General features: G+C 40.2%; 1 protein-coding gene across 7 annotated transcripts; it reads right to left on the bottom strand.

Annotated features, from left to right (window-relative positions):
- Nucleotides 1–43: 43 nt before the first annotated feature.
- SLC18B1 (solute carrier family 18 member B1) lies at nucleotides 44–25927 on the bottom strand. 7 transcript variants are annotated; one of them, XM_054722087.1, is made up of 14 exons: nucleotides 25745–25927; nucleotides 24452–24591; nucleotides 19357–19456; nucleotides 18953–19026; nucleotides 17363–17392; nucleotides 13797–13953; nucleotides 9625–9764; nucleotides 7602–7703; nucleotides 6125–6216; nucleotides 4818–4913; nucleotides 2964–3038; nucleotides 2148–2241; nucleotides 2003–2055; nucleotides 44–1362 (listed from the first exon to the last, which is right to left on the bottom strand). In XM_054722087.1, the coding sequence occupies exons 1-14, from the start codon at nucleotides 25785–25787 to the stop codon at nucleotides 1290–1292; spliced, it is 1269 nt and encodes a 422-aa protein (XP_054578062.1). In that variant the 5' UTR covers nucleotides 25788–25927; the 3' UTR covers nucleotides 44–1289. The 7 variants fall into 7 exon arrangements, with proteins under 7 accessions (XP_054578062.1, XP_008138614.2, XP_054578063.1 ...); XM_008140392.3 differs by having other exon boundaries at nucleotides 17363–17510; nucleotides 19361–19456; nucleotides 25745–25926; XM_054722088.1 differs by lacking the exon at nucleotides 13797–13953 and having other exon boundaries at nucleotides 17363–17510; nucleotides 25745–25926.
- Nucleotides 25928–27661: the final 1734 nt, after the last annotated feature.

Raw genomic sequence — 27661 nt, 5'->3', positions numbered from 1 at the left:
AGCACATTATCACAGGATCAGTTCAGAAAAGGCATTCAGTAAATATGTTTGCACAGAAAGCCATTTATTCTATTTAAAAAAGGTAAATGTGGCTGTTACACCGTGAAGATGGATCAGGACGTGTGAGAGTTGCACAATAGAGACTCTCTCTCTTTTCAAACAACAGCATGGATTTTATATGAAGTCGGAGGAATCCCTTCACTAACATACAAGCATTCCTGTGGAATCACCTGCTCTAGGAATGGATGTATCGACTAGAAATATGTGTGTGTGTGTGTGTGTGTGTTTAAAACATGGCAGAATTGAAACAGAGATTATGGGAAATGAATTTTATATCAAGCATTACTTATAAATCTAGATAATAATTAAAAATATGTTGCACAAATGGAAAGCTTAAGTAATGCTATTCTTCTACCTTCCATACATATTTTTTAAAAGAACTGAGGGCCAGGAAATGTTACAGTTTTTGCATAATAGGCAGGAAATTTGCCTTTGAACAAAAACAGAAATCTCAGGACAAAGATCAAGCATATCTTTTTAAAACTGATTTCATAGTATTGAGTCATTTATATTAACTTTAAGCATATCAATTCTTTCCCTTAAACCCATCGATAATCCCTTTAACACAATCAAAGTTACTAGTTAATGTCAATTCACATACTTTCTTTCCTTGTTAATATACAAAGGTATATTCACAGAATCAGTGCATTTTGAATAAAAAGTAAACAGAGACAGGAGACCTAGAGTCAATAACATCTTCAAGCCCAAGTTTGATCATTTAGAAACACAAAGTTTTGTTGATTTTCAACTACTCTTCTCAGATGTAATACTTTAAATATGGCTGGCTCAGCAGGCCAGCTTTTTTTTTTTTTTTTTTTTAATATATCTTTATTGATTCCAGAGAGGAAGGGAGAGGGAGAGAGAAACAGAAACATCAATGATGAGAGAGAATCATCCATCAGCTGTCTCCCACACCCCCCCCCCCCACTGGGGATCGAGCCCGCAACCCAGGCATGTGCCCTTGACCAGACTCGAACCCGGGACCCCTCAGTCCACAGGCCAACACTCCATCCACTGAGCCAAACCGGCCAGGGCTCAGCAGGCCAGCTTTGCAGGACAACAGTATGTGCAGCCCATCATGGATCATCCAAAAATATATGGACACTTCCAGCATGCTGGTGTGGGTTCATGGAGTTCTGTGTGTAAAATTAAGAACACTTTTCAAACTTCCAACTTTAATGTTCAAGGCCAGGAACATCCATCTCCCAACCCTGTGTCTCCCAAGGTTCTCAAGGCTGGTTTTCATCAGGCAAGAGAGCACTTTGTTCCTCCTCTGTACCAGGGATATTTTGAAGTTTTGATCTACATTGAAGGAAAGAAAAGAAGAATAGTAATATTTCTTATCCTAAAAAAACTCAGTACCTATGTCTCTGCCCAACTACCTCTTCAAAGGTATCTACCAAGTCCTGAGGCTTAGAGTACCCAGCAATCTGCTGACTGTCGGAATGGAGGAAAAATTGGATTTCTTTTTCATTTCCACAAGCCAACTTTTACTTTTTATTTTTTCCCCTTAATAATCTTTTATTGTTGAAAGCATTACATATGTCCTTTTTTTCCCCCATTGACCCCCTCCAACCTGTCCCCACTCCCCACCCCAGGCCTTCACCACCCTATTGTCTGTGTCCACGGGTTATGCATATATGCATACACGTTCTCCACAAGCCAACTTATTATTATTATTATTATTATTATTATGATTGATTTCAGAAAGGAAGGGAGAGGGAGAGAGAGGTAGAAACATCAATGAGGAGAGAAAATCATTGATCGGCTGCCTCCTGCATGCCCTATACTGGGGATCAAGCCCGCAACCCGGGCATGTGCTCTTGATGAATTGAACCCAGAATGCTTCAGTCTGCAGGCCAATGCTCTAACCACTGAGCAAAATGAGGTTGGGCCACAAGCCAACTTTAAAGGGAGAAAGAAGTTCAAGAGTTGACCATACCTTCTTCTTCTCCTTGAGTACTCCCACAGATAAAACAAGCCCATCCATAGTCCCTTTAAAACAATCGAAGTTACTAGTTAATGTCAATTCTCCAAGTCACGCTTCTCCACACAAAGAAAATGAAAATAAAAGATTGATTACTCACACTTGTCAGAGCCCACAGACCTTGTACAGCTGCTGCCCATTCAAAACCAATTCTCTCATACAGAAATCCACCCAGTGTTGGTCCCATAAAAGCACTAACAATGAAAAGAAGAAAGGGTATTAAGTAAGAGAGAGAGAGAGAGAGAGAGAGAGAGAGGGGGTGGGGGGGGGGGGGGAGTAAGATCCTTCTTAAAGGTTGCATGATCCTTTAGTTATAGGTTTTCATTAAATTGGAACTATAAGTACTAAAGAAAAAAGGTGATTCCTGGACATAGCATTGGGTATAAGAAAATAATTCTACCTGAAAAATGATGATGCTTAAATCTTTTAAATAATTATACAATTATAACTGCTTCTGAAAAGTTAATGCCTTACACGAAAATAAAATAAAGACAGGCATTCAAAATAATTTTTATATTATTCTCTCTACACTTCTCAGTGTTTGTAATAAAGATAATTTAATTCAGTAAACATTTATGGATGATATCTACATTGCCAGCATACAGTTATCCCTCTCACATGAGTAAAAAATAAATAAGTAAATAAATTTTAAAAATGGAGATATGGTTCTGATAAGTGAACTTTAAAAATATCATTTTTATAAGACAACATGCATGGGACCATTTTGATTAGGTATATAAAACTGCTGGCATAACCAATGATCTTAGAGTCAGAGGGCACAGGGAAAACTCTGGTTCTGCCCTAAATAGATTGTGTGCCGTTGGCCAACTCATCTGGTATCTCCATTTCTTCATCTGTAACTGAGGGACACTATTTTCCATCTTGCCAGTGTGAATGGAATTCAATGGCTACTCACCCAACGGACCACATTGCACTGAAGAGACCTGACACGAGTGCCAGTGTACTTAATCCTTCTTCAAATCCATTTTCACTGCAAAGAGAGACACGAGTGTATCAGTGATTGCAAGGGAAGCTGTGTGATAGAAAAGAACCTGTATGATAGGTAGGTAAACCAGGAGTAATCTGAACAAAACCAACAGCAAGATGACTCCATTTCTAAGATAAAAAGCTAATCTAAGTTGAAGGAATTTTCATACTAATGTCTACTTCCTGGTTTTCTAAAAAATAATTTTGTTGCATACATAAGATACAACATTAAGAATCACAACCCGTTTGCACTAAATGCTCAGAAAAACATGTAATGAAGAAATTCTTAAAATGAGATGAGCATTTAAAGGGAACAATGGGCGACTTTTAGAAAATGCAGGGGCAGCTCCTTCTTCCTGGGGCAGATGTTGACTGACACAGCCTGCAGGCCAATGTTCTCCCTGAAGGGATAAACTCCCTCAAGTTCACGCTGTGTTCCACATCATCAAGCCTGCTAAATGGGAGACTGCTGGCCAAGTGACAAATGCCTGGTGTGGTATTGGGATTTATTATAAGAAATACATGTTTGGTCTTAGTTCATTTCTGGCACACACAGCTCCTAAAATCCTTGAAATGTCCTAACTGATTGAAAGCAATAGAAGTCTTTGTTATTTTAATGAGGTGACTTTTGGAAAACACTTAAGGATGGTGGCCGGTTGCCAGGAGAGCTGTTCCTGTGATTAGAGGATTGAAACTTGCAATTCCCCTACCCTCACCCCTCCATACCATTCACCTCTGGGCTGGAGGTTGAATCAATTGCCAGTGGTCGACGATTTAATCAACCATGCCGGAGCAGTAAAACTTCCATAAAAACCCAAAAGGATAGGGTTCAGAGAACTTCCTGGTTGGTGAACCGGAACGCTTACACCTGCCAACCTGCAGGGCCCAGGCCCCATGAGCACAGGAACTCCTTTGTTTAGGAGCCCGCCATGTGTATCTCTTCATCTGGCTGTTAATTCCTACTCTTTATTATCCTTTGTTAATAAACATAATCTAGGAAGTAAATTGGTTTCTGGAGTTCAGTGAGCTGCTCTAGTAAATGAATCAAATCCAAGGAGGGGATCATGGGAACATGTGATTGACAGCCAGGCAGTCAAGACTGGCATCTGAAGTGGGGACAGTCTTGAGGGACTGAGCCCTAACCCTGTGCAATCTGATGCTGTCTCTGGGTGGTCAGTGTCAGAACTGAGTTGAATTGTAGGCCACCCAGCTGGTATGAGAGAATGGCTTGGAAAACCCCTCAGGCATTGGATTTGGTACTAGAATCCTTTTACCTGGTCACTCTATGCTCTTGGATGGACCTCCTCCACGAGAGAGGAATAATACCAAGGCTTTTGTATTTTGCTTTGGTTGTTTAAATGTGTATCTGTACATAAACCAAGCTAAGCCTCTATCCACAACCCAGTTTAGCTATTACTATATACATTATCATTTATACTATTGCATTATTGCACATACTATTTATATCACTATAGTGTGTGACATGATATCATAAAGATATAATATTGTGAAAAAAAAAAACACACACACGTCCAAAATCTCACAAAATTGAGAAATTCACGAAAGCCTGTTTAAAATACAGCTCTTGCCTGGCCAGCGTGAACCAGGAGGTCATGGTTCGTGGGCTTGATCCCCGGTGTGGGGTGTGCAGGAGGCAGCCGATCAATGACTCTCTCTCTCATCATTGATGTTTCTATCTCTCTCTCCCTCTCCCTTCCTCCCAGAAATCAATAAAAATATATTTTTTAAAAATACAGCTCTTCACAGAATGAAAGTAACTTACTGGGCGCAACTGATAATCTCCGGGAAAGTTGGGATTATACTCATTCCAGAGGAAATGCCAATGACGACTAACATCAGCACCAGCAGCCACAGTTGACTGCAAAAGAGTTTGGGAGAAAAACAAAAATTAGCCTTTGAAGAGACACAAAGCTTCATGATAAGGAGGGCAGGCGGGATCCCCGAGAAGTTCCTTTCACAGATTCCAGGCCTGGTCTGTCCTCATTCCCATCTGGTCACATTTCATTCAGTGACCGCATCCTTTAGCTCCTTATACTTGGGGGTGGGGGTCAATTCATTCTGCTATCTCAATGTCTTTTGTCACATATATCACATGTCTGGAGTCAACTTGCCTTATATCACCTGCAAAATCCTTTCAAAACTGGTGAAAACACCAATGCTAATGCTTTTCCTTCAATTGCTTGGCTTTGAAATTCATTTGACTAAAAAATGTCAGAGAAGGAGGTGGTCAAGTGACAGGAAACTAGTATTTGTACCACGCGGAGCACTATGCCAGTTACTTAGCACCCATTACCTCACTGAACACTGCAGCATCCCTGTGATATCAGTACTGTTTCCAAATGAAGACAATTTAGGTGATAAAAACAGTCTCCTTTCTGAGGACTGCAAAAGGGGACAGAAGGCAGGAAGCTTTGATAGCATAAAGAATAAAGAAAAGGGAAGAGAAAACTAAAAAATATCTGATTGGCTGGGGCTGCATAGTCAACCTTATCTGGTGTTTGGGGATTGGCTCACTGGCTAGCCTGTATTTCTGGCTCGGTCCCCAGTAGGGGGCATGCAGGAGGCAGCCAATCAAAGATTCTCTCTCATCATTGATGTTTCAATCTCTCTCTGAAATCTCCCCCTCCCTCTTCTTCTCTAAAATCAATAAGAATATTAAAAAACAACAAAAAACAAGCTTTACTGAGCAGCTACTACATACTAAGGATGATACAAACAAACAAAAAAAAAAAACAACCACATTTGGTCCCTCCCTTCCTTAAAACAAAAAAACATTTTAAGTATCAACTAAAGACAAGTGTTAACAAAAAAGTGTGATGTTGAAACACAAAGGAAGAATAAGCATATTTCTCATTTGATACAGATCTTATGCATTCCTGTTTGCTTGTACCACTGCTAGCTTCTAGTAAGATAAATACTGTCAGTCTAACGAGTAATTCAATACTATCATAAACCAAGGTAATTATTTTGATAATAAGGTTTGAAATACTAAGAGATACCAATATCACACCAAATTAAAAAAAAAATCTTAATGCTATTTGACCAAAATTACAGAGAAGAAAAGATTACCTTTGAATGTGCAAGACTGGGACTGGTCCTAACAGCATGTAGCATCCTGCTGTGATTATGTTTCCAAAAACCAGAAACCATTTCCTTAGATGCTGATAAAGAAAGGGACCAAAGAAACTCTTAAAACCCTCCATGATCAAGGAATATTTTTTAAAAATCACTGATGAGCGTAAGTCATGATATTAAAAAATCCAAATATATTGAAGAAAATAAAATTCTACATTTAAGAGAAAATAGGTAGGCAGTAAATACAAAAGCAAGGACAATAGACCCAAACACAGCGAGTATGCAAAAACAAGGATTCCTGGCAAAGGGAATGGATGGAAGATTTGTACATGATGAAATAGTTCAAATCTAACAATTTAAAAAGCGTCACTACAAGGAACAAGCAGGTAAAACATCTGGAAATTTTACATTATTAAAAAAGTACCCACTAAAATTATTCCTTATACACTACTTGAATGCAGGCTAAAAATTATAGGGATATAATAGCTGCTCAGTTATATGTAAGACTATGTCTTAAAACCAAGCTTAAAACACTGTTTAAGACACTTGCTTTTCTTAGTAATCTCCATGTATTTTAGATCTTGACAAATAAGCACTAATGCCATAGAAGCTTAAAAGTTGGCTAACAGCACTAGTTTGGTAAATTAGTTATCTGGAATGAATGGTTTAGACCTAGTTAAAGGAGAATAGAAGGGACTTTCCGTCAGGGGGATAACCAATGCATACTGATGTGGCCAAGGTCTTCACTCCCACAGGAAAACTAAATTATCTCCTTTCTGTTGGATCAAGACCCAAAACCTCTGGAATTCTGACCTAATTATTAAAGTCAATCCATTTTTTTTTGTATTAAAGTAGCTTTTTATCTTTAGAAAGTCTAACGCAAAGTGAACCTGCTCAGGTTGTAAGTCAGTGGAACCTCACACTGGAACCTCTCCATCAGTTCGAAAAATTGAATATATTAGAATTTAAATGTTCTCACCTCCCCCAAAAAGATAAATAGGTGAGGTGATGGATGTGCTAATTAATTAGATGGAGAAACTCCTTTCACAATATACATATAACAATTCACCATGATTTACACTTTAAATATCCTATCATTTTGTCAATTACACCTTAATGAAGTGGAAATCCTATGTAATAAAAGGCTAATATGCAAATTGACTGAACAGTAGAACGACTGGTTGCTATGATGTGTACTGACCACCAGGAGGTAGACGCTCAATGCAGGAGCTGCCCCCTGGTGGTCAGTGTGCTCCCACAGCGGGGGCGCCGCTCAGCCAGAAACCAGGCTCACGGCTTGCAGGGCAGTGGTGATGGCAAAAGGCTCTCCTGTACACAGGGCCTCTAGTTTAAAAATAAAAGAATATATCAATTCTAATCAATGGACCTCTAGAGCTCTAGAGGTACAGTTGGAAAACTACTGGTCTAAACATACAAAAGCAATTCTTAAACATAAATTAAGTGTACATACTGGCATTTTATCACTTAGTAGACCACAGAGTGGTGAAGAAATGGTGTAGGATAGTGCCAAACCCAGGAATACCAGTCCTACGTGTCCAGCTGGTAGGTTAAACTGTAAAAGAAATCTTGTATTAAAAGTACATGATTAAGTCATTTTTAAAATAAACATTTATTTTTCTGTTTACCATTTCTTCAGCTCTTGTTATCTACCATCAGTCTATTAATAACACTCAGTATCCTTCCTAATTTTTGTCTTCACTTTGTCAATTGGTCAATGGATTACTTTTTCTTCATGAGGGGAAAAAAACAAACACCTAACCAGAGGTCAGATGTCCTAGATTTTTGCTTTGTAACACTTGACAATAAACATATAATTTTGTTTCTATGAATCATAGGTTTTTACATGTAAATGAATATTTTGCAAACTTTAAGTGCATAAAATTTACCTGGAGAATTTATTAAGAGAGGTTCTTGGGCCCTAAGCCTAGAATGTTTTATTCAAAAAGTCTAGGAATTTGCATTTCTAACAAGCAATCAGGTGATGCTGACTGTCCACAGACTGAGTGCACAGATATAAAAATCATTGATGATATTATCTATTCTACCCATCTCAAAGGGATAGCAATATTTAAATAAATACTTCAATGGTATGACACATTTTAAAAGGCTTTGAAACAGTAAGCTACCACATAACTCTGATACTGTTACTATTACCAATATGATACAAATGCCTTTCTCCCTCCCCCCCCCCCCCCGCAATTCTCCTCAATATCTTTAACTAATTTTCTAAATTAAGCCCAGGAGATTTAATTACGAGCCAGGCTACATTTTAACAATGTTTATGACAAATATTAACTCATGCTAAAAATTAGTGTTTTAAAGATAAAAGCAAGATACAAAAGCCAGATATGCCCTCTTCTGATATTACAACTGGGAGGGGACAAGGTGGAGCCCTCCTCCCCTAAAGGCTGGGAAACCAGGACTGGCAGCAAACCACCAGTTCAAACAACTGATAAGAAGTCAGAAGAAAGGTAAAAAAAAATCATAGGAAAATACATTTCTAAAGATTTCTTATAAGATAGACAATAGTGACTTAGGTTTACCAAAAAATGGTTACCAACTTTTAGACACAACGTCCTGGGGCAGGAAAAGGACTCTTAAAGAACACATTATTGATGTGAATGGGATGTGTCATCACAAACATAGAACAGTTTTCTTATGTGTTACTCCTGGATGCTCACTGCTTAAGTGTGGTATTCTATTCTCTAAACCTTGGGCCATGCATTACAATTACAGCCCCAAGTTTATCTTTTGGGGTAGTTTACACACCCAAAACTGGCTTTAGTGACTTCACGGGGTGGTATTTCTGATAACTGTGCTTTTTTAATTCTAGGGCTTCACATAAAGTCATTGTTGACACATTAATTCTCTAGTATCATTAACTACCAGGCTTGGTAATATACTTTATTGCATTATTAATAATCTTTTTCAAAAATATCTAAAAAACAAATTTCTATGGTAAGAAACTTTTAGAATTCAGTATTTATTTCTCAGCACTAAAAAGATGGAGAGGCTCTGGGGTCCTCCCTCCAATCCTACATATAATATAGCCTCTAGACATTCAATTCTATGCGATAGCCTAAAAAGTCAGTGGATTCAGGGAGGACACCTCACATTAAATGAGCCAATGGGTACCCCAAGCTCCCCACTGAAATTCAAACAGGCAGAGAAAAGGTGTCCTTATTAAGCAGCCAGGATGATACACAAGCCAGACCTTTGATGACTCGAGCTTGGCCTTGGAAAGAACGAGAAAAATGTTTGAGCCACTTAGTGAAAGGCTTCCTTCATTTACACAGAATCAGACCCCTAGTTACAGGGACATCAAACAAAGGTACAGGCTACCTCACTGTGCAGTTCTTATTCTGCCTATTTATTGCAGCCACTCAGAGAACTTCTCACCCAGCAGGGCCCCAAGGCAAGCAATTATGTCTACTTCCTACAACGTGGAGCTCTTCAGCAATCAGGCTGCTTACCTTCTTCAGAACAAAGAGAGACAGAATAGGGTCAAGGAAGCCAAAGCAGGCGCTGAGCGAGGTGATGATGAAGGTTATGAGCGCGACCTTGGGTAAACTGATGAGTTTCCAGAATGAGTGTTGACCTGGATTAGACTCCTCTGAGTAAAATGAAAACAGAAATTGGAGTAATTAAAATTACTTAACTATCATTTAACCTCTTATGAAAACTAACATTGGTAAGGCCATCATCATCTGGTCATCAAAATAACTGCACCTCTGAGTTTGCCTAAAGTTGCTTATTACCTATGTTTGCAGAAGTTATTCAAACCTAGAGGCCACATTCAGTTTTCCTAAAAAATAATGTCTCAGGTTCAAAAGGAATCAGAGTGTGAGGAGAAGAAGGGGTCATAGGTTATAGGTTATTACCTAGAGGCAAGCGTGTCCTTTCCCAGATGGAATAAAGAATCTGTAAGGTTTAACTTTGTGCATGGGGAAATGCAGATCCTTCATCAAGGAACAATGTGTGTGTGCTGAGGAGGAATTGGAGTTCATCAAAGAACGCAACAATTTATTTTCTGCTGGCAAAGAAAACCCTGGATTGAATGCAGTGCTACTGAATCATGTGTAAAGTACATTTGACTTTCAAGGTCAGTTGGCTGCCAACCTTCCTTTTCCCACCATTCCCTACACTACTTCCCGGTTCCCAGTACCAGGCACGGTTGTTTCCAAGCCTCCATTCATATTCTATGACTCCTTTCTTTTTCCCCTAATAATTTTTCAAATCTATTCACTTTGTAAGGTCTGGTTATGGCCCTGATTATTCCACAAATTTTACCTTTCTCTAGTTTCCTGCTGCACTTCAAGCCTATGCCATATCTTTTAACACTTAAGCTATAATTCATTTTCATCATTGTTTGGTATTGTGTGATGGCTTTCCTATCTTCTAATTAATTTACTAAAGAAAATCTTTGCTGAGCCAGGTTCCATGCAAAATGCTTGGCAAAGGCAAAGAGGACAAACTCTATCCTGAGAGAAAAGTGAAGAAAGGTAGGATGGAGTTAAGAGGGTATCTATTGGCACACATGCGAGCATTTCCTTAAAACACACACACACACACACACACACACACACACACACAGCACCAGGAAACAATATATAGAAAAGGATTTCCAAAAGTAATATCTAAGTTGGTGCCTAAAGGATAAGTTTGATATGAGCAAGCAAAGAGGACCAAAGACTAATCCGGGCATACTGGAGTCAGGGATACCTATGCAATGGGGAGAGATCATACTGCAGAAGAATGTGGAGATAAGATTATGCAGAACTTTGTAAAATATGCTAAGAAACCTAAGAAATCTCTATGGATTTCAAACAAGGACGAGACTCAGATCTGTGGTTGAAAGAGGCCTCTCTATGGCCTCGTGGAGAAGGAAGACAGGGGCACCAGTTAGAGCCTTTTGCAGTGATCCGGGCCACAGGTGACCCTGGCCGAGTTTGGATGAGCATGGTCTTTGAGAGCCAGGATCAGCACTTGTATATCCTCATTTCTCCAATAGCACCCACCATGGTTCATTACTCAATACATTCTTGTTGAATAATGATCCAGTATGGAGCAAAGTACGAAAAAAGCAGAGAGTGGTTCAGCTTTTTTATAAGTGCTACATTTAGACTTTGTCAAAATATGAGAGATAAAGTTAAACCGTGGTGTTAGTATCTTAATTATTAGCCAAATATTCACCATAAACCTGAGTACAGCCCAGGCCACTCAACTAAGGGAGCCTGCAGTCAGACTAGAAAGAGGTCGAGCACCACCATGTGGCTCCGTGCGGTAGTGCCGGCAGGCAGACTACTTGGTGTGAACTTTGAATTATATATTAAAGGTATTTACTAGTCACCTTTAAGATATAAATGATAAAATACCGACTTAAATCAGTTAAATTTATGGTGCATATAAAAGGTATTATGAAGTTATGGTATAAGACAAACTGTTGTGGCATAAATGGTCCCTTCTCTAAATCCAAAGTGTGAAACGGGGTTACCAAAATACTAAGAATGTCTGTGAAAACAAACATATAATGAATTTAATGAAGCTGTTGAAGAAGCTCAAATAATGAAAACTTAGAGTGATAATTGCTTCAAGAGGCACACAGCAGAATTACCTGGGGCGCTCTGTCAAGCTGCTCGGGTACTCTCTCTGCTCTCCCCAATTCTGATATATTCTTCTTAGAGGGGTGCGATTCCCTGCTTGGCAACACCTGCCACAGCAAGCTCCCTGTAGAGATGGGGAAGTGGGGTAACCCTCAGGTGTGAGGGAGCAGAAAAAATACTGAGCACTGTGGCAGTACTTACTCGGCATTTGATCTAATAATTGAGAAGGTTCAGAAAAACTTGCCGAAAGAGGTAACAAATTGGGTTTTGAAGGATAAATAAGGGCAGTCAGCATGGCAGGGAGACATACTCCAGCGCACGTGACTCCCCTGCTGAAATCTAACAACAGCTTTTAATGGCTTTCAGGATAAAGCTCACATGTTATAGATTTATGAATTTTTAATAGGAAGATTGACATGTCCATGACTGTGTCAGAAATATTTCTTTAGAGCAGTACAGAAGAGAGGACTTGATGAACAGATATAAAGGATGAGGGAGAGGTTGGGATCATAGCTGACTCTTAGCCACCCAAAGCTAAAGTCACATTGTCTGGGCGTCTAGTAGGAGATAAATGAGTGGAGTAGAACACAAAAGTCTGCTAATGTCAACAAAATAAAAAAAAAAAGAGTTAATTTTCTAGCTTCTATCTTTAAGCTCTCCTAAAGCAATAATTTTAAAAATCACTCAATGGCCATACTTACAGCCTTAACACTATCAGTCTTAGAAATTTTTATACCATTTTCTCCCACTCAATCTAACTAAAAGGTCCTTCTGTAGATGAAGAGTAAGTTTGTCAAACCAATTTTGTTCATAAAAATACAGCTAGCTGGGCTTTCTTAAGTTCAATGAAGATGCAGGGAAATTTTAATTGAGGAATGACAAATATGAGAGAAACAAGTACCACGCAACTAGGCTGGTGGCGGTTAGAGGGGGCTGCAAAGGATACCAAGATCGGGCATGAGGGGAGGAAAGGAGGAGAGCAGGCTGGGACTCACGGAGTAACAGATGTTGGGGCCAGTCCAGCACCCAATCACAGAAGTTCTCAATGCCATGTCCTACCTTTAACTATAAGCAAGGTCTTTTTTCTTTATACAGTGCGATAAAGGGTCAATAAAACTCTTTCCCTGCTGCATGAGAATCTGACGTGGTGTCAGTTGCTTAGTTATCAGTTGAGTGTTCATCTGACACCCGAGTGGGAGCACGGCCTAGGCGCTGGTCTATAGAAACCACCCTGGCTGCCGTGTTACTGGTCTTAGGAAGAGGACAGGCCCCGCCGTATGTTTCAGGGTGAATGATGGTGCCTCTCTCGCTCTGTCTCTCCAGCTCCCATGTGAACTCTTGCTCTGTTCCCCTAGTAAGCTGACAAGGATAAAAGGCCAACTGTGTTACGAGGCAATCTTGCTCACAATACAAAGTACCCTGGCCTGGCGAATTTCATTTGAACTGAAGGAACTATAAACAAACTGTAAGTACCTGGTGAGGTATTTGTGCCTCCCTGAGTGTGATTGTGGAGGCCCTGGAAGTGGTGCCATGGAGTTGTTACAGGATATGCTAACTCCTTTGGGCATGAAGCTCTGAAGCCAGGATGACTCCCATCACTGCCTGCTGTGGCCTGGTGTCCTTGCACCTGGCTGTGTTGCACAGGTAGCTGCAAGGACCACTGGGAAGGAAGGTGTGACCTTGCCCTCCTATCTTATGTGGCCTTCTAAGAAGATAGTGCCATGTGTGGTACATGTAACTTGTCATTCTGAATCTTTAATTAAGTCCAAGATGACCTTTGGTTGGCACTGCATATGGCTATGTTTTATGATCAGAAATTAAATATTTGCTAGTTCTAAAGGTCAGAAAAATTTCTGATGTATAGACATTTATATCAACTGATTGCCTATAGGATTTTTCTGAAAAACAGAATCAGTTATTTCAGGGTGCTCTAAAAATCTACCATTGATTATATAAAATAAAAGTGAGTATACATTAAATTGATCTACAAAGGCATGCAAATACCAAAAGATTCTTAAAGTGAGTAACAAATATAGTCTTACCATAACTAGGTAAAATGTACATGGTGAATGGTACCATCAGCAAAATTATGCATCCAAGCAAAATAAAAGGCACCTCATAGCCAAAGGATTGATACAAGAAGCCACCTAAAGGAGGCCCTAGCACTAGTCCCAGTCCAGAAAAAATCTCAAGACTTCCCTAAAATTGAGGAAAAAAAAATGAGTTAATATATTTTGATTGAAAATGTAACAAATAAAGGTTTAGTGGGAACTATCTGAAAAAATTCTATCCACTTCACAATTTACACACACATACACACAAACTCAAGATGGACCCCAAATTTAAACATATATTTTGAAATCATAAAAGCACTAAAAAATAAAATATGGGAGTTTTTTGTTCTTTAGTCCTTATGGTAAGGAAGGTTTTCTAATTAGGGCACAAAAACTCAGAAAACGCAAAAGAAAAGATTGATAAATCTGATTATATGAAAACAGGAAAAACACAACAAAAGACAAAGAATAGAGAAAAAATACTGACAAAGGACTAATTTCCCAAATATATCAAGAGAGTTACTTCAATTCAAAGAGGGAAAAGAAAGAAAAAAACCTAATAGGAAAATGGGAAAAGGCTATAAAGAGACTGTTGACACATAAATGATATGCAAAGCTCTTAGGCATGTAAAAAGAAGCTCACCTTCGCTTTTCAAAGATTTGAACATTTAAAGATACCAATGTTTCCCTATCGCCTGTCTAGCTCTCCACACTTCCAAGAATTTGAGGAAAGAGCACCTTTGGACATTGCTGGTGAGTGTACACCACAGGGGCAACTTGGCAAATCAACCATTACAAATACACACATTCTCTGAGCAAGAATGCCACTTCTGGGAATCAAACTTACAGATATAGCCATAAAGATGTGATATGGCATATGTACAAGCTTATATTTGTAGCACTGTTTGCAACAGCAAAAGATGTAAACAATGTAAATATTCATCAATTTAAATAAACTAGGTTATACATACAGGGAAGTACTACACAGTCATTAAAGAGAAGCAAAGAATGAGGAACTTTTCATATATAGATATAGAAAGATCTCCAAGCTAATTTCTATTTTTTTTAATTTATTGATTTCAGAGAGGAACGGAGAGGAAGAGACAGAAACATCAATGATGAGAGAGAATCATTGATCGGCTGCCTCCTGCATACCCCCACACTGGGGATCAAGCCCGCAACCTGGACTTGTGCCCAGACCGGGAATCGAACCTGTGACCTCCTAGGTCCATGGTCAGCAAACTGCAGCTCACGAGCCACATGCGGCTCTTTGGCCCCTTGAGTTTTTAGCAATGGCCAGCTTAGGAGTACCCTAATTAAGTTAATAACAATGTACCTACCTATATAGTTTAAGTTGAAAAAATTTGGCTCTCAAAAGAAATTTCAATCATTGTACTGTTGATATTTGGCTCTGTTGACTAATGAGTTTGCCAACCACTGGCCTAGGTGGACGCTCAATCACTGAGCCATGCCAGCCAGGCTCCAAGCTAATTTCAATGTTCATGTAATAAGTAAGACAGAGTATGGTACCATAGTGTAAAGAAAATGGAGGAAAACATGCTCTCTCAGTGTGTGTGTGTGTGTGTGTGTGTGTACATGAATACATGGAATTGCTTGGGAAGAAATCTGTAATATCTGTTGCCTTCTGGGGGAACGATGTTGGTCTGGGTGCCTGGACAACAGGAGTGTCTATGGGGACTGAGGAATAGTAATATATAGAATATATTTACTATCCTATATAATAAAAGGCTAATATGCAAATTGACCGAACGACGGAATGACCAGTTGCTATGATGCACACTGACCACCAGGGGCCAGATGGTCAATGCAGGAGCTGCCCCTAGGTGTCAGTGTGCTCCCACAGGGGGAGTGCCGCTCAGCCAGAAGCCGGGTTCATGGCTGGCGAGCGCAGCAGTGGTGGCAGGAGCCTCTCCCGCCTCTGCAGCAGCACTAAGGATGTGCATCCCCTGAGGGCTCCTGGACTATGAGAGGGTGCAGGCCAGGCTAAGGAACCCCCCGAGTGCACGAATCTCGTGCACCGGGCCTCTAGTATCCTATATTTCCCTTTGTAACTTGTGAATTTTGTACCATGTAAAAATGTTTTGTTAAACAAAACAGTGCAATGGGAAAAATAGTTTGCTATTGCAGAACTCTTACAGAAATTGCACCATTTAAAATCAATCTAGTTTAGGGGTTTTATACAGAGACCCATGGCTTGCAACCTAAAATTCTCAGACCTCAGAGAAGAAACAAAAGTAGTCCACTAATAACTTTCAACATTTCATAACGAATACAGAAATCCTACATTTTCTCGCAATAATGTTATCCAGGTCAACTACCATGTTAGGCCGTTACCTTTTGGCTGCAGTTTTACATAGAAACTTGGCCTGCCCTGCTGATCAAAAAATCCAAAGGACTGTTGCATCATAGGAATTTCTTGGGCAACACTTTCCAGAGTGTTCCATAAAGCACCAGTTCTTTAAGAGTCAAAAGTGGTTCCATAGTCAAATCGAGTTGTGGAACATTAAATAAACTATCTCTACTATAGAATTTCTCAGTCTTAACACACTGATGTGAAATGGACAGCATATGCACACTCTAAACATGTTTAGCCACAAAATCCTGTTTTGCAGAGCATGTCAACAGACTAGTCTTCTGAATCCTTTTTGAGAAATATATTCCTGGGAAATGTAAACAGTATACCTGCCACAATGGCCAGCACTGTGTGGCAATGACTATAGAATGAGCCTATCCTAAAATAAGCCTATCCAGATATATTATTTTATATGGGTAAATGAAGGAGTCCTTGGTACTAAACTGATCAGACCCGCGCTCTAGAGGACAATTATAGGCTCTGTGGTGACATTTGGTCTCTGTACACACCAGGTCTTCAGAGATGCATGGGTCCAAGGAGAGAGCTATGGGAAAGCCTGCCTGGGGTCAGGCAGGCAGCCGCCAAGAGCTGGGACAGGAATCTGGCGTGTCACTAATACCAGATGTCTAGGTACCTAGGTAGTGTATGAGACATACATCAACACGATGCGACCAGGGTCTGGGTTTTTACAGCAAAATAGGAGGGTACTCCACAGACAGCACAGAAGCATTTACAAACTTCAAGATAATTGCTAACATCTCTCCCATGAATCTTGGAAAAGTGGAGAAAGGACTCTACAAATTGAGTCTTCTCTAACCCAGAGGAACGCTTCAGGCAGCTGAGCCCCAATCTCAGCTACGGAGAGAGAGCAAAATACTACTAGGAAGGTATTTAAAAATAAAAGTGGCAAAAAGAATATTTGGCTTGGACCACATTTACCTGTCAAACTGCCCATTCAGAGGATTCTAAGCCCAGGAAGAGACCTAAGTAAGACTGATACATTTATTGACAGACTGCTCCTGGAAGTACAAACTAAGGTAAAAGGTAACAAACACAGTTCGTAAAAAAAAAAAAAAAAAGCATGTCTAGTAGAATGGACCCCAGCTTTAAGTTGGAAGGTGAAACAAACATTTTAGCCTACACTAAAGGTAAAACAGGAAAAAATATATAAAATACGTACCAGTACTGTAGCCACATGATTTGGGAAAGCCTTTGCGAGGATAGAAAAAGATGCAGTTATTGCTGCAGAAAAGCTTATTGCATCTGTTATTCTCACTAGAAAACACATAGCAATAAATATCGGTCCGTCTGGAACTTGGTCCAATAAACTAAAAGAGAATAAAACAAGTCTCAAATGCCAAGCTGGTTTCTTTTTAAAAATATATATATTTTTATTGATTTCAGAGAGGAAGGGAGAGGGGAAAGACATAGAAACATCAATGATGTGAAAGAATCATTGATCAGCTGCCTCCTGCACACTCCCTAATGGGGGTCAAGCCTGCAACCCGGGAATGTGTCCTTGACCGGAATAGAACCTGGGACCCTTCAGTCTGCAGACTGATGCTCTATCTAATGAGCCAAACCAGCTAGGGCCAAGTTAGTTTCTATTTGTTTCCTTCTTAACTGTACTCACTGAAAAGAGCAGTATCTCACCTAGAGTTATTAGAATATAAATAATATTCTCTTTAGAATGTAAATTTTTTTAAAGTTGCTATGTTATACTTTGAGTAGAAGAATTACCTTCTTTGGGGGGGGGGTACCAATATGAAGCATAATCAGAATTTAATTGCCTTTTTCTGCTGACATAACTGGCACCCTAAATAATACTAAATACGGTAGGCCTTTTGAAAAATAAAGCATCACTCTGACAAGAACCAATATAGAAGATTCTTAGTTTCAGGTGTGAGCCATAGTGGGGCTCAAACCTTCAAATATAGTGAATACAGAAAATAGAAGACACCCCACACAAAAAGAACAATTTAAAAAACACTTAATTTAATATGGTTTTCCTTAGCTATTTCATCACAATCTCACCAAACTCTTATCACTCATCTATGTTCCCCAAGAACTTGTTTAAACTTCTCCATATGATTTGCCACTATGGTTGTATAAGCTTAAGAACTTTCAAAGTCTTGCCTCTGGATTTATTTTCCCTTTTCTCCAAATAGCAATAGGGGAAACCATTCTGCTCCCATGTTCAGAAGTGAGCACAGGACTAGGCCTGGCTAATCAGTGCATTCTCTTCCCTGGCTACAGTGACCTCGATGCAGTGATGGGTCATCAACAAAGATCTGGCCAGTGGAACTCCATTCTGTAACTCTGCTAGAAGCTATTAGGAAAGTGGCTGCTGGGCGCCATTTTGCCATCACAAGGGTAGACTCTATCCAAGAACAAAGCACAAGAAGAGGAAAGCAAAACCAGGAATTTAAGAAAGATGCTTGATAAAATTATTTTAGTATATGTATTCTGATTTTCTTTAGCTGATTTTCTAGGTAAGAAACTTATTCTCTTGCTGGAGCCAAAAAATTTCTGTGTCTCACTTCTGAACATAGTCATTTTATGGGTGATCCATCCCCTAGAGGATTCTTTTCTTAAAACCAATGTCACTCATGCTGTTTTCTACATCACCCAACTCCCTTCATCATTAGTCACATGCAGGGCACTCAACAACCTGTGGTACTGACTGATGTAAAGGATCCATTAACATTTTAAACTGAAGATAGATTATGCCACATGTTGAAGCTCCCAAACATATCAAAACATGACTTACCCAAAGAGAATTGTGACCCCTCCTGAGACAAACATTCCTGATACAAACATAAATTTTGCTCCAATCTGTACAAGCTACAATAAATGTCAAAGAAAGTGGTAAATTGATGACTATTACAAGTCTATATATTGACATAAACAAATATGCTTTATCAGGAAATATACAATTTGGGAAAGATATAAGCAGTTACTATAGTAATTCTTTAATAGAATAAAAACATAAATTTCTTAAACCATGAAAGAAGTTAAAAATCAGTCAACTCTAAGAATGCAACTGTCAACAGTGGCACAATTCATAAAGTATAATGGTGGTTATTTCTGCAACAATGGAAATTCTAGACAGATAAATTAGAATAACTCATAGTATAATTTTTAAAATTGAAATGTTCATATGAACTTTAATACTTGCATATTTTCCAAAGAACAAAGAGGCCAGCAGTTCAAACAAAGCATAGCATCCAAAGATCATCCCGATAACTGTATTGCTGGCTCCTTTCTTTTCAGCCTTAAAAAAAAAAATTGAAAAGGAATCGAGTTTGAAAGATAAATTTGCATCAGTGTAAAAAAATGGAGCTATTAGATATAAGCATCATCTTGTAACCTTTATCTGTGCAGCAATTTAAAAAATTATTATTATAAAATAAATAGGATGGAGAAGTAAGGAAAACTATACTAAAACCTAGTCTGACATGAAAATAATTCACTCATCATGCTCAAACATTAAAAAAAGAACTATCATATAATTCAGCAATCTGTCTTCTGAGTATATAGCAAAAGAATTGAAAGTGGTGTCTGAAAGAGATATTTACAGCATTTTTCACAATAGCTAAGATATAGAAACAATCCAAAAGTCTATCAACAAATGAATGGATAAAACAAATGTAGTATATACATTCAGTGGAATATTATTCAGCCTTAAAAAATAAGCAAATCCTGGCATTTGCAACAACATGGATAAACGCTGAGGAAATTACGCTAAGTGAAAAAAGCCAGAAACAGGAGAACAAATACTGCATGATTCCACTTATCTGAGGAATCTAAAATAGTCAGAAGCAGAAATAAAATGGTTGTCAGGGGCTTCAGGAAGGGGGAAGTGAGAAATTATTATTCATTGGGTATAAAGTTTCTGTTAACCAAGATAAGCTCATGTTATGTTGTTATCACATAAAAAAAAAAAAAAAACAAGAAGGGAAAATAAACATTAAAAAACTCACAAAAGAACACGAGGGAATATTTGTAGGTGATAAATATATTTAGTATCTTGATCGTGGTGATGATATCACAGATATATGCATATGTCCAAACTCATCAAGATAGATATATTAAATGTGTGCAATTTTTTTGTATATTGATTATAACTCAATAAAGCCTCTTCCCCCCTTAAAAAAAGTTTGTTTGCTTTAGCTGACAAAAAAAAAAAAAGAATTAGAAAGTATAAAAAAGTATAAACAAAAGCAAAACATTGTAGCTGAAGAAATGTGGGCTCTACTTCATCCATGAACTGAGTGAACAGCTAATCTTGACATACTTCCTTTATGATATCTGTGAAAATATGTATATTGGCCTTTGCCCCTGTTCCTGGTACAGAACTTCTAAAACCCTTGTAATTTTCTAAGTGATAAAAGCACTAGAAGTATCTTCTGTTCTAATATTTGTTTTTTTCACCCTGGTCCCTAGTACCTGGTGGCAGGAGAGAGTGGAGAGGTTGGATCTAAAGCACTCAGAATCAGCCATTCCTCTGCCATTACTAATAACCACATGAGATAATGGTGTGGAGACAAGCGAGATATCATTGTAAAAGACACCATTGATGACATCCTAGCAAAGGTTGTGCTCTACGTAGACTGGAACATGAAGTCGACATGTCTATTACACAAAGGTCAGGTAGTATATGAGTTGAATTGTGTTCCTCAAACTTCATGTACTTTGAAGTCCGAATTCCCAGTATCTCAGAATATGACCTTATTTGGAGATAGAGCCTTTACAGAGGTAATCAAGTTAAAACTAGGTCAGTGGGTTGGCTCTAATACAAAATAACTTGCATCCTTATAAAAAGGGGACATTTGGGCACAGAAATAGCCATAGAGGGAAGACCATGTGAAGAGACACAGCCAAGGAGACAGACCTGGAATAGGCCCTTCCCTCTCAGCCATCAGAAGGAACCAACCCTGCCAACCCCTTGATCCTGGACTCCTAGTCTCTAGAACTGTGAGACAATAAATGTCTGATGTTTAAGTCACCCACTTTGTGATACTTTATTATGACAACCCTAGCGAACTAAAACAGGTATCTCAAAAAGAAGGTATCACCAAAGGGGTCAATGAAGATGTAGAAAGAACATTCATGGGCCAAGTGACATTATCATGTTTTTTGCTTAAAGTTCTAAGTATTTAGTTCTGGAGTCTGGAAGAAAATATGTAATGGTTATAACAACTAAAATTTATTGGACCCTTACTATGAGCCAGAATCCTATTAGGGCTGTTTTACATGGTATCTAAGAACAATTAAATAAGGGATGGATTTTTAGTCCCATTTACTAGATGAGGACACAGACTTTCAAAGTTTCTGGTCACTGTAGCCATGACAGTTTCCACTGTGTGCATGTTCCCACATTCTCTGTGGAAACAGGATGGTGGTGACAGGATGTCCTAGAACCACCACAGCAGCAGCTGAGTACTTTTAGAGCATGGATCCTGCTTCACATTAGCAAAGCGAGAACAGCTATGCAAAGCAATTTTTGGTTTACATGTAATCCTCAGACAAAGGAGGAGGGTGCCAGAAGAAGGAGTAGAAACAGGAATCCTGTCCCAGAATTTAAGAGGGTCCCTGTCTTCCCTTTGCCTAATCAACTCTGGCTAATAGGAAAGATGACAAACCCTACAGGAGGAAGGGTAAGTTTGGGCAGGGCATAAGGCTTCAATATGAAATGAAAAGGAAGAGCTCACTCTTCATATCTACGCCTTTTTAAGTTATAATGCTCTCTCTCCTACCTCTGTCTTTTCTTCAGCCTTCCCTTCTGCAAGCAAGAAACTAAATAAAAAACATAACACACGCCCTAACCGGTTTTGGCTCAGTGGATAGAGCGTCAGCCTGTGGACTGAAGGGTCCCAGGTTTGATCCCCGTCAAGGGCACATACCTTGGTTGTGGGCACATCCCCAGTAGGGGGTGTGCAGGAGGCAGCTGATCAATGTTTCTAACTCTCTATCCCTCTCCCTTCCTCTCTGTAAAAAAAAAAAATCAATAAAATATATATATTTTTAAAAGTAACCCAGAGAGAGAGAGAGAGAGAGAGAGAGAGAGAGAGAGAGAGAGAGAAAGAGTTAGTTCCTGGTTTTCCTTTGTCTGTGTTCCATTAAGAAAATATTAACATTAATTTCACTGAGTTCCACCTGATTCAGGAAATGGCCTTTTAACTTGTTGGTCCGCTTATTCCAGTTCTTCTGCATCTTAATTCCACAGGCTCCAGTCATCATTATTTTTTCCCAAAACCCAAGTTTGGCCAGGCCACTCTGTGTTGCTCAGACACCTCTGATAACATCTCACTGACTAAATCTTTGGCATGCATGTGAGGGCCCTTGTATTCTACTTCCAACCTGCCTCCTCAGGTCCTCTGCCTCCAATCAGACCTCGCTCTGCTCCGGGCCCCAGCTACACCAGGTTGTCTGCTGTTCCCCAAGAACATGGGATTTACTTTGAGAATCCTGTGACTCTCTCAGCTGCTTCCTAGGACACCACGCCTGTTTTTCTTCTGGGGAACTAACATTTCTCAAGACCCGCCTTAGATTTATCCTGTGAAGTCACTTCCAGTACCACCCTTCTTGCCCTTCCCTCTCCAGCCCCCACCCTCACCCATGGTAAAATGAACCAACTCTTCCTCTAAAGCAGTGGTTCTCAACCTTTCTAATGCCGCGACCCTTTAATACAGTTCCTCATGTTGTGGTGACCCCCAACCATAAAATTATTGTTGTTGCTACTTCATAACTGTAATTTTGCTACTGTTATGAATCGTAATGTAAATATCTGTGTTTTCGATGGTCTTAGGCGACCCTGCTAGCGGTTCTCAACCTGTGGGTCATGACCGCTGCTCTAAAGTCTCGTAACATTTTGTACACCCTTTTCTTAAAGGATGTCCAAATACCCTGCAATTTAAAAAAAACAAACAAAAACAAACAAACATGTTTTCACTCCCAATGGACAGACAAGAGAGAGACCTTTTCCTGATCTTTTTCCTGCCCTCGCATCGAAAGCCTCGCACACTCGAGAATGGGAAGTCGTGAAGCCGTCCACTCCCATTCAGTGAACAGAACCAGACTGGGTCAGACACTGAACTTCTGAGTCTGTTTCTTCATTTACAACATGATGAGAGTCTCACTCCTCTGCCTATCTTCTGTACGGAGTAACTGTGGAGAGCTGCTGGGCTAAATGTGTGGGAAAGAACGCAGGAAATGAAACAGCACTGGCTGGGTACAAAGTGTTATTGTTCTTTAGCAGAGAAGCTATCTTTATCCTCTCTTGTGGTACACAGAAGGAAGTTATCATTCTACATGTTATCAAGGCAGTTGGAGGGCTGAGAGAGGCCAGTGCACTGAGGCTTGGGCAAAGAACACCAAATAAAACACGTGGGCATGTTACCTCCCCTCCGCCAAGCCAGGACCACGCCTTTCACACTCTGTCCAATCAGCCTCCGGATTCCTGGTGGATCCTCTAGGACAGTGGTCGGCAAACTCATTAGTCAACAGAGCCAAATATAAACAGTACAACGACTGAAATTTCTTTTGAGAGCCACATTTTTTAAACTTAAACTTCTTCTAACGCCACTTCTTCAAAATAGACTCGCCCAGGCCGTGGTATTTTGTGGAAGAGCCACACTCAAGGGGCCAAAGAGCCACATGTGGCTCACGAGCCGCAGTTTGCCGACCACGGCTCTAGGACCTTTGAGTCTGTGCCATTATCTATGCAGCAGTAACCAACCGGTGGTCTGTGAGGTCCGAAAGGTTGGCGACCACTGCTCTATTGACTGTAACACCATGTAAAAGGCTATGATTAGAAGGACCTAGTCAAGATTAATCAGAACTTTTCCATGGCACAAACACTGCCTCTAGATTTCACAAGAAATTCAAGTCAGAAAAGAGAATTTAAGTGAACCACGATTTCCTTTACTGTCTTAACCAGGACCTTTTGCAGTAACATTAAATTCTCAGTTATACAGCACAGCCCTTTTTTTTTTCAACTGCAGAAACCAAATAAAGGTTAATCAAACTACATAGTAAGCAAAGAAGGTCAATTATATTTAGATGAGTTACCTCCCAAAATGATGTTCTTTTTGACTGGATCTTCTTTTTTCTGGCATCAAATATTCTATAAAAAGTCTTCTGTTGGCTAAAGTTCTCTACATCATCTTTGCTATATGCAAATCTTTACATTTTACATATTGTAAAATTAAATAATTCAAAAGGCGTTTTAAAATGAAGAATTCATAAGGATATGAAAATGTCTCACCTCCTTGGGGAAAAAGGGTCCAAGGATGGAATAGGACATCATACAGCCCAAGTTCATGGAAGCTGCCGATATCAGGATAAAAAGCTGTTCTCTCGAAAGACGGCTGGGTGTCCCTCTTGCACTTGGTGCAGGGTCATCACCTTCAATGCAAACACACTGCAATTACAGGCATGTACTACTGATTAGAGTACACAAATGTCACTTCCGTGCACAGACTATGTACTCTGAAGATAACATTTACTGAACTAAGGGCTATTTTCAATATAGCACATGTGACCACATGCAACACAATCCTTGTACATTACTGCCATTGTGAAAACATATCACTTTCATTGACACAGTGTTCCCTGTTAGAATTTCAGTACAGAACTTATCAAACCATCTGCTGTTTTGCCTTCACCGTAAGGCCTATTTCTTTCACCTCAAATACATTCAAGAAGGATCAGGGAACAAGGTACCCTCCAAAGGGTACTGCTCTCAAGTAGAATGTGATTTCTCCAGCTCCTCGCTTCACTTGTTACATGAACTTCATGTTTCAGGCCTGTCAGGTTAGCTGTTTACTAAGCACTGTAGGGCAGTACTGACGTTAAGTGAAGAATAAGGGGAAACTAAAAAATTCAAATGGCAAATTACAATGGGACACTCCAGGAAGGCCAATCCCACAGATCTGTAAATCACTACTGGTTTTTCACACCAATTACTGACCTTTCACCGTGATTAATTCAATACTTACTCCAAGGACTAAATTTTCATTTAACTTAAAGACACCTGGTCTATAACTCAGTTTCAAACACCCACCCAGCCAGTCTATCAGGCATTTTTTTAAATTAAATGGTTTGGAGGAAAAAAGGAAAAAGAAGTTTAAGTAAGGAAAACATGTTTGGTTTGCTCAGTTTTTCAGTTTGTCTTTGCGGTGCAGGTGGAAAGAATCTGTGCCACATGAGGAAGTCTTAAGAATTTTTGTAAAATGTTTGCAGTGGATGAGAAAGGGAACTGAGAGGAAGTTTAAAAAGTTGGGAACAACAGTGGGGCCTCCACTTGTAATGCTTTCTTAGCAGAATGCATTCGTAAACACGGCCGGTGAAAGCAGAGCCGGAGAGAAGACAGTAGAGACCACACCAACTCCAGTCCCCGAACCTGAACCCCTTCCAAGAGGGTTCAAGTTCGCTGTCCGAACCCTACAGCCAGGTCCCAGCTTTTCCCGTTGTCTCAGCAACAAACCAAGCTACTTCAAGTGAAAGAGACAAGACCCGAGCCTCCGAGGCGCGTCCCCGTCGCGCAGCTCCCCGTCACCTCCTGGGGGTGGTGCGCCCTCCGGGTCCCCCGGCGCGTCCATGCCCGGTGCGCGGACTCCGGCGCCGCCGCTCCCGGGTCCGAGCGCTGCGACTCCTACTCCCGGGAGAGGAGTAGGCCGAGGCGGGCGGCGACTGCTCAGCGGTGCCCGGTGCCCGGTATCCCAATCGCCCGCTGGCAGCCTGGCCCGTCCGCAGCTCCTAGCAGCCTCTCCTGGAGGCGGGGCAGGGCCTTTCTTTTTATTTAAAGACACAGGCTATTATCATACTCCACCATCTGGCTGCACTCTTTCGTTCTGTGTAAGAAAAAATACAAATAAAAATAAGACAAGAAGGACGAGTCTATAGTCCATATAGTTGAACCCCCTACTTTACAATCGGTAAAATGTATTCCTACTAAAAGTAAGCAAGGACGCTTGTGTGGACAAAGAGATATAGTACCTCAACTGAAAGACACAAACGTGAATTAGAAAATTGGGCTCATGCGGACTCCTTTTATTTATTTATCACTTTAAAAAAATATATTTGTACTGATTTCAGAGAGGAATGGAGAGAGAGAGAGAGAAGCATCAATGATGAGAGAGAATCATTGATGGGCTGGCTGCCTCCTGCAGTCCCCCTACTGGGGATCAGAGCCCGCAACCCAGGCATGTGCCCTGACCAGGAATCCAACCGTGACCTCCTGGTTCATAGGTACACGCTCAACCACTGAGCCATGCCGGCCATGCCAGACTCTTTTTTATTAAAAGTGGGTTATTTTTCACAATAGGTAAATGATGTAGTGATATAATCATGGAAGCCAGAGATTAGTAAACTGGATATGAATGAACTGATGTGAAGTACAAGGAGTGGAAAAAATGTTTGCAAAAGCTATAATGAATGTTGAGGAATCAGGGTGGAGGGGCTGGGAATAAGAACTTGGAGCCAAATGCCGTTTCAATCCAGGGCACTTACTAGCTGTTTGTGACTTTGGGTGGCAAGGTCAGTTTCTCCACCTGTACAGTAGGGATTACAATGCTTATCTTGTAGGGCGGCTGTGAGCACTGGTGATAAGGTGTGGAGTGTTTGCTGCATGGATGTGATGGTTGTTACCTTATGCTCACCTTCAACTTTCTGGCACAAAAATAGAGGTGTCAAATATTTTCACCTTACCCACTGTTCCAAGATAAAACAAAAGACTATTGAGTTACCACCATTGTGACATTATTGATTTTTTACAGAGAGGAAGGGAGAGGGAGAGTTAGAAACATCGATGAGAGAGAAACATTGATCAGCTGCCTCCTACTGGGGATGTACCGCAACCAAGGTACATGCCCTTGACTGGAATCGAACCCGGGACCCTTCTATCCACTGAGCCAAACCGGTCAGGGCATCACCACCATTGTGACTTTAAAGATGAATGAGCCCCAACTGGCTTCTGCCCTCAAATAGCATATCTCCTTCTAGGAGATAAAACAGACACTGATTAATAACTTATTGTAATGCAATGAGTTCTATGATGTATATTGTAAGAACTGTTTACTTTGGCTAAATGAGTCCAGGATGGCTCTCTGAGGCTGTGATGATACCTTGGGTCTTGAAGATTATGTAAAAACTAGAGGCCCGGTACACAAAATTCATGTATTTGGGGGGGGGGGTGAGGTCACTCAGCCTAGATTGTGAGAGGGTATAGGCCAGGTCAAGGGACCCCATCAGTGCACAATCGGGGCCGGGGAGGGATGCAGGATGTTGGCCAGCCGGGGAGGGACCATAGGAGGGCTCCAGAGCGTGTCCGGCCCGTCTTGCTCTGTCCCAATTGGCCAGACCCCAGCAGCAAGCTAACCTACCAGTCATAGTATCTGCCCTCTGGTGGTCAGTGCATGTCATAGTAGGTGGTTGAGCAGCCTTAGCATATCATTAGCATATTACACTTTGATTG

Source organism: Eptesicus fuscus, chromosome 10 (assembly GCF_027574615.1).
Source record: "Eptesicus fuscus isolate TK198812 chromosome 10, DD_ASM_mEF_20220401, whole genome shotgun sequence".
Classification (NCBI taxonomy): domain Eukaryota; kingdom Metazoa; phylum Chordata; class Mammalia; order Chiroptera; family Vespertilionidae; genus Eptesicus; species Eptesicus fuscus.
Note: the sequence above shows the minus strand (reverse complement) of the source record. Positions and strands in the feature narration are given on the sequence as shown.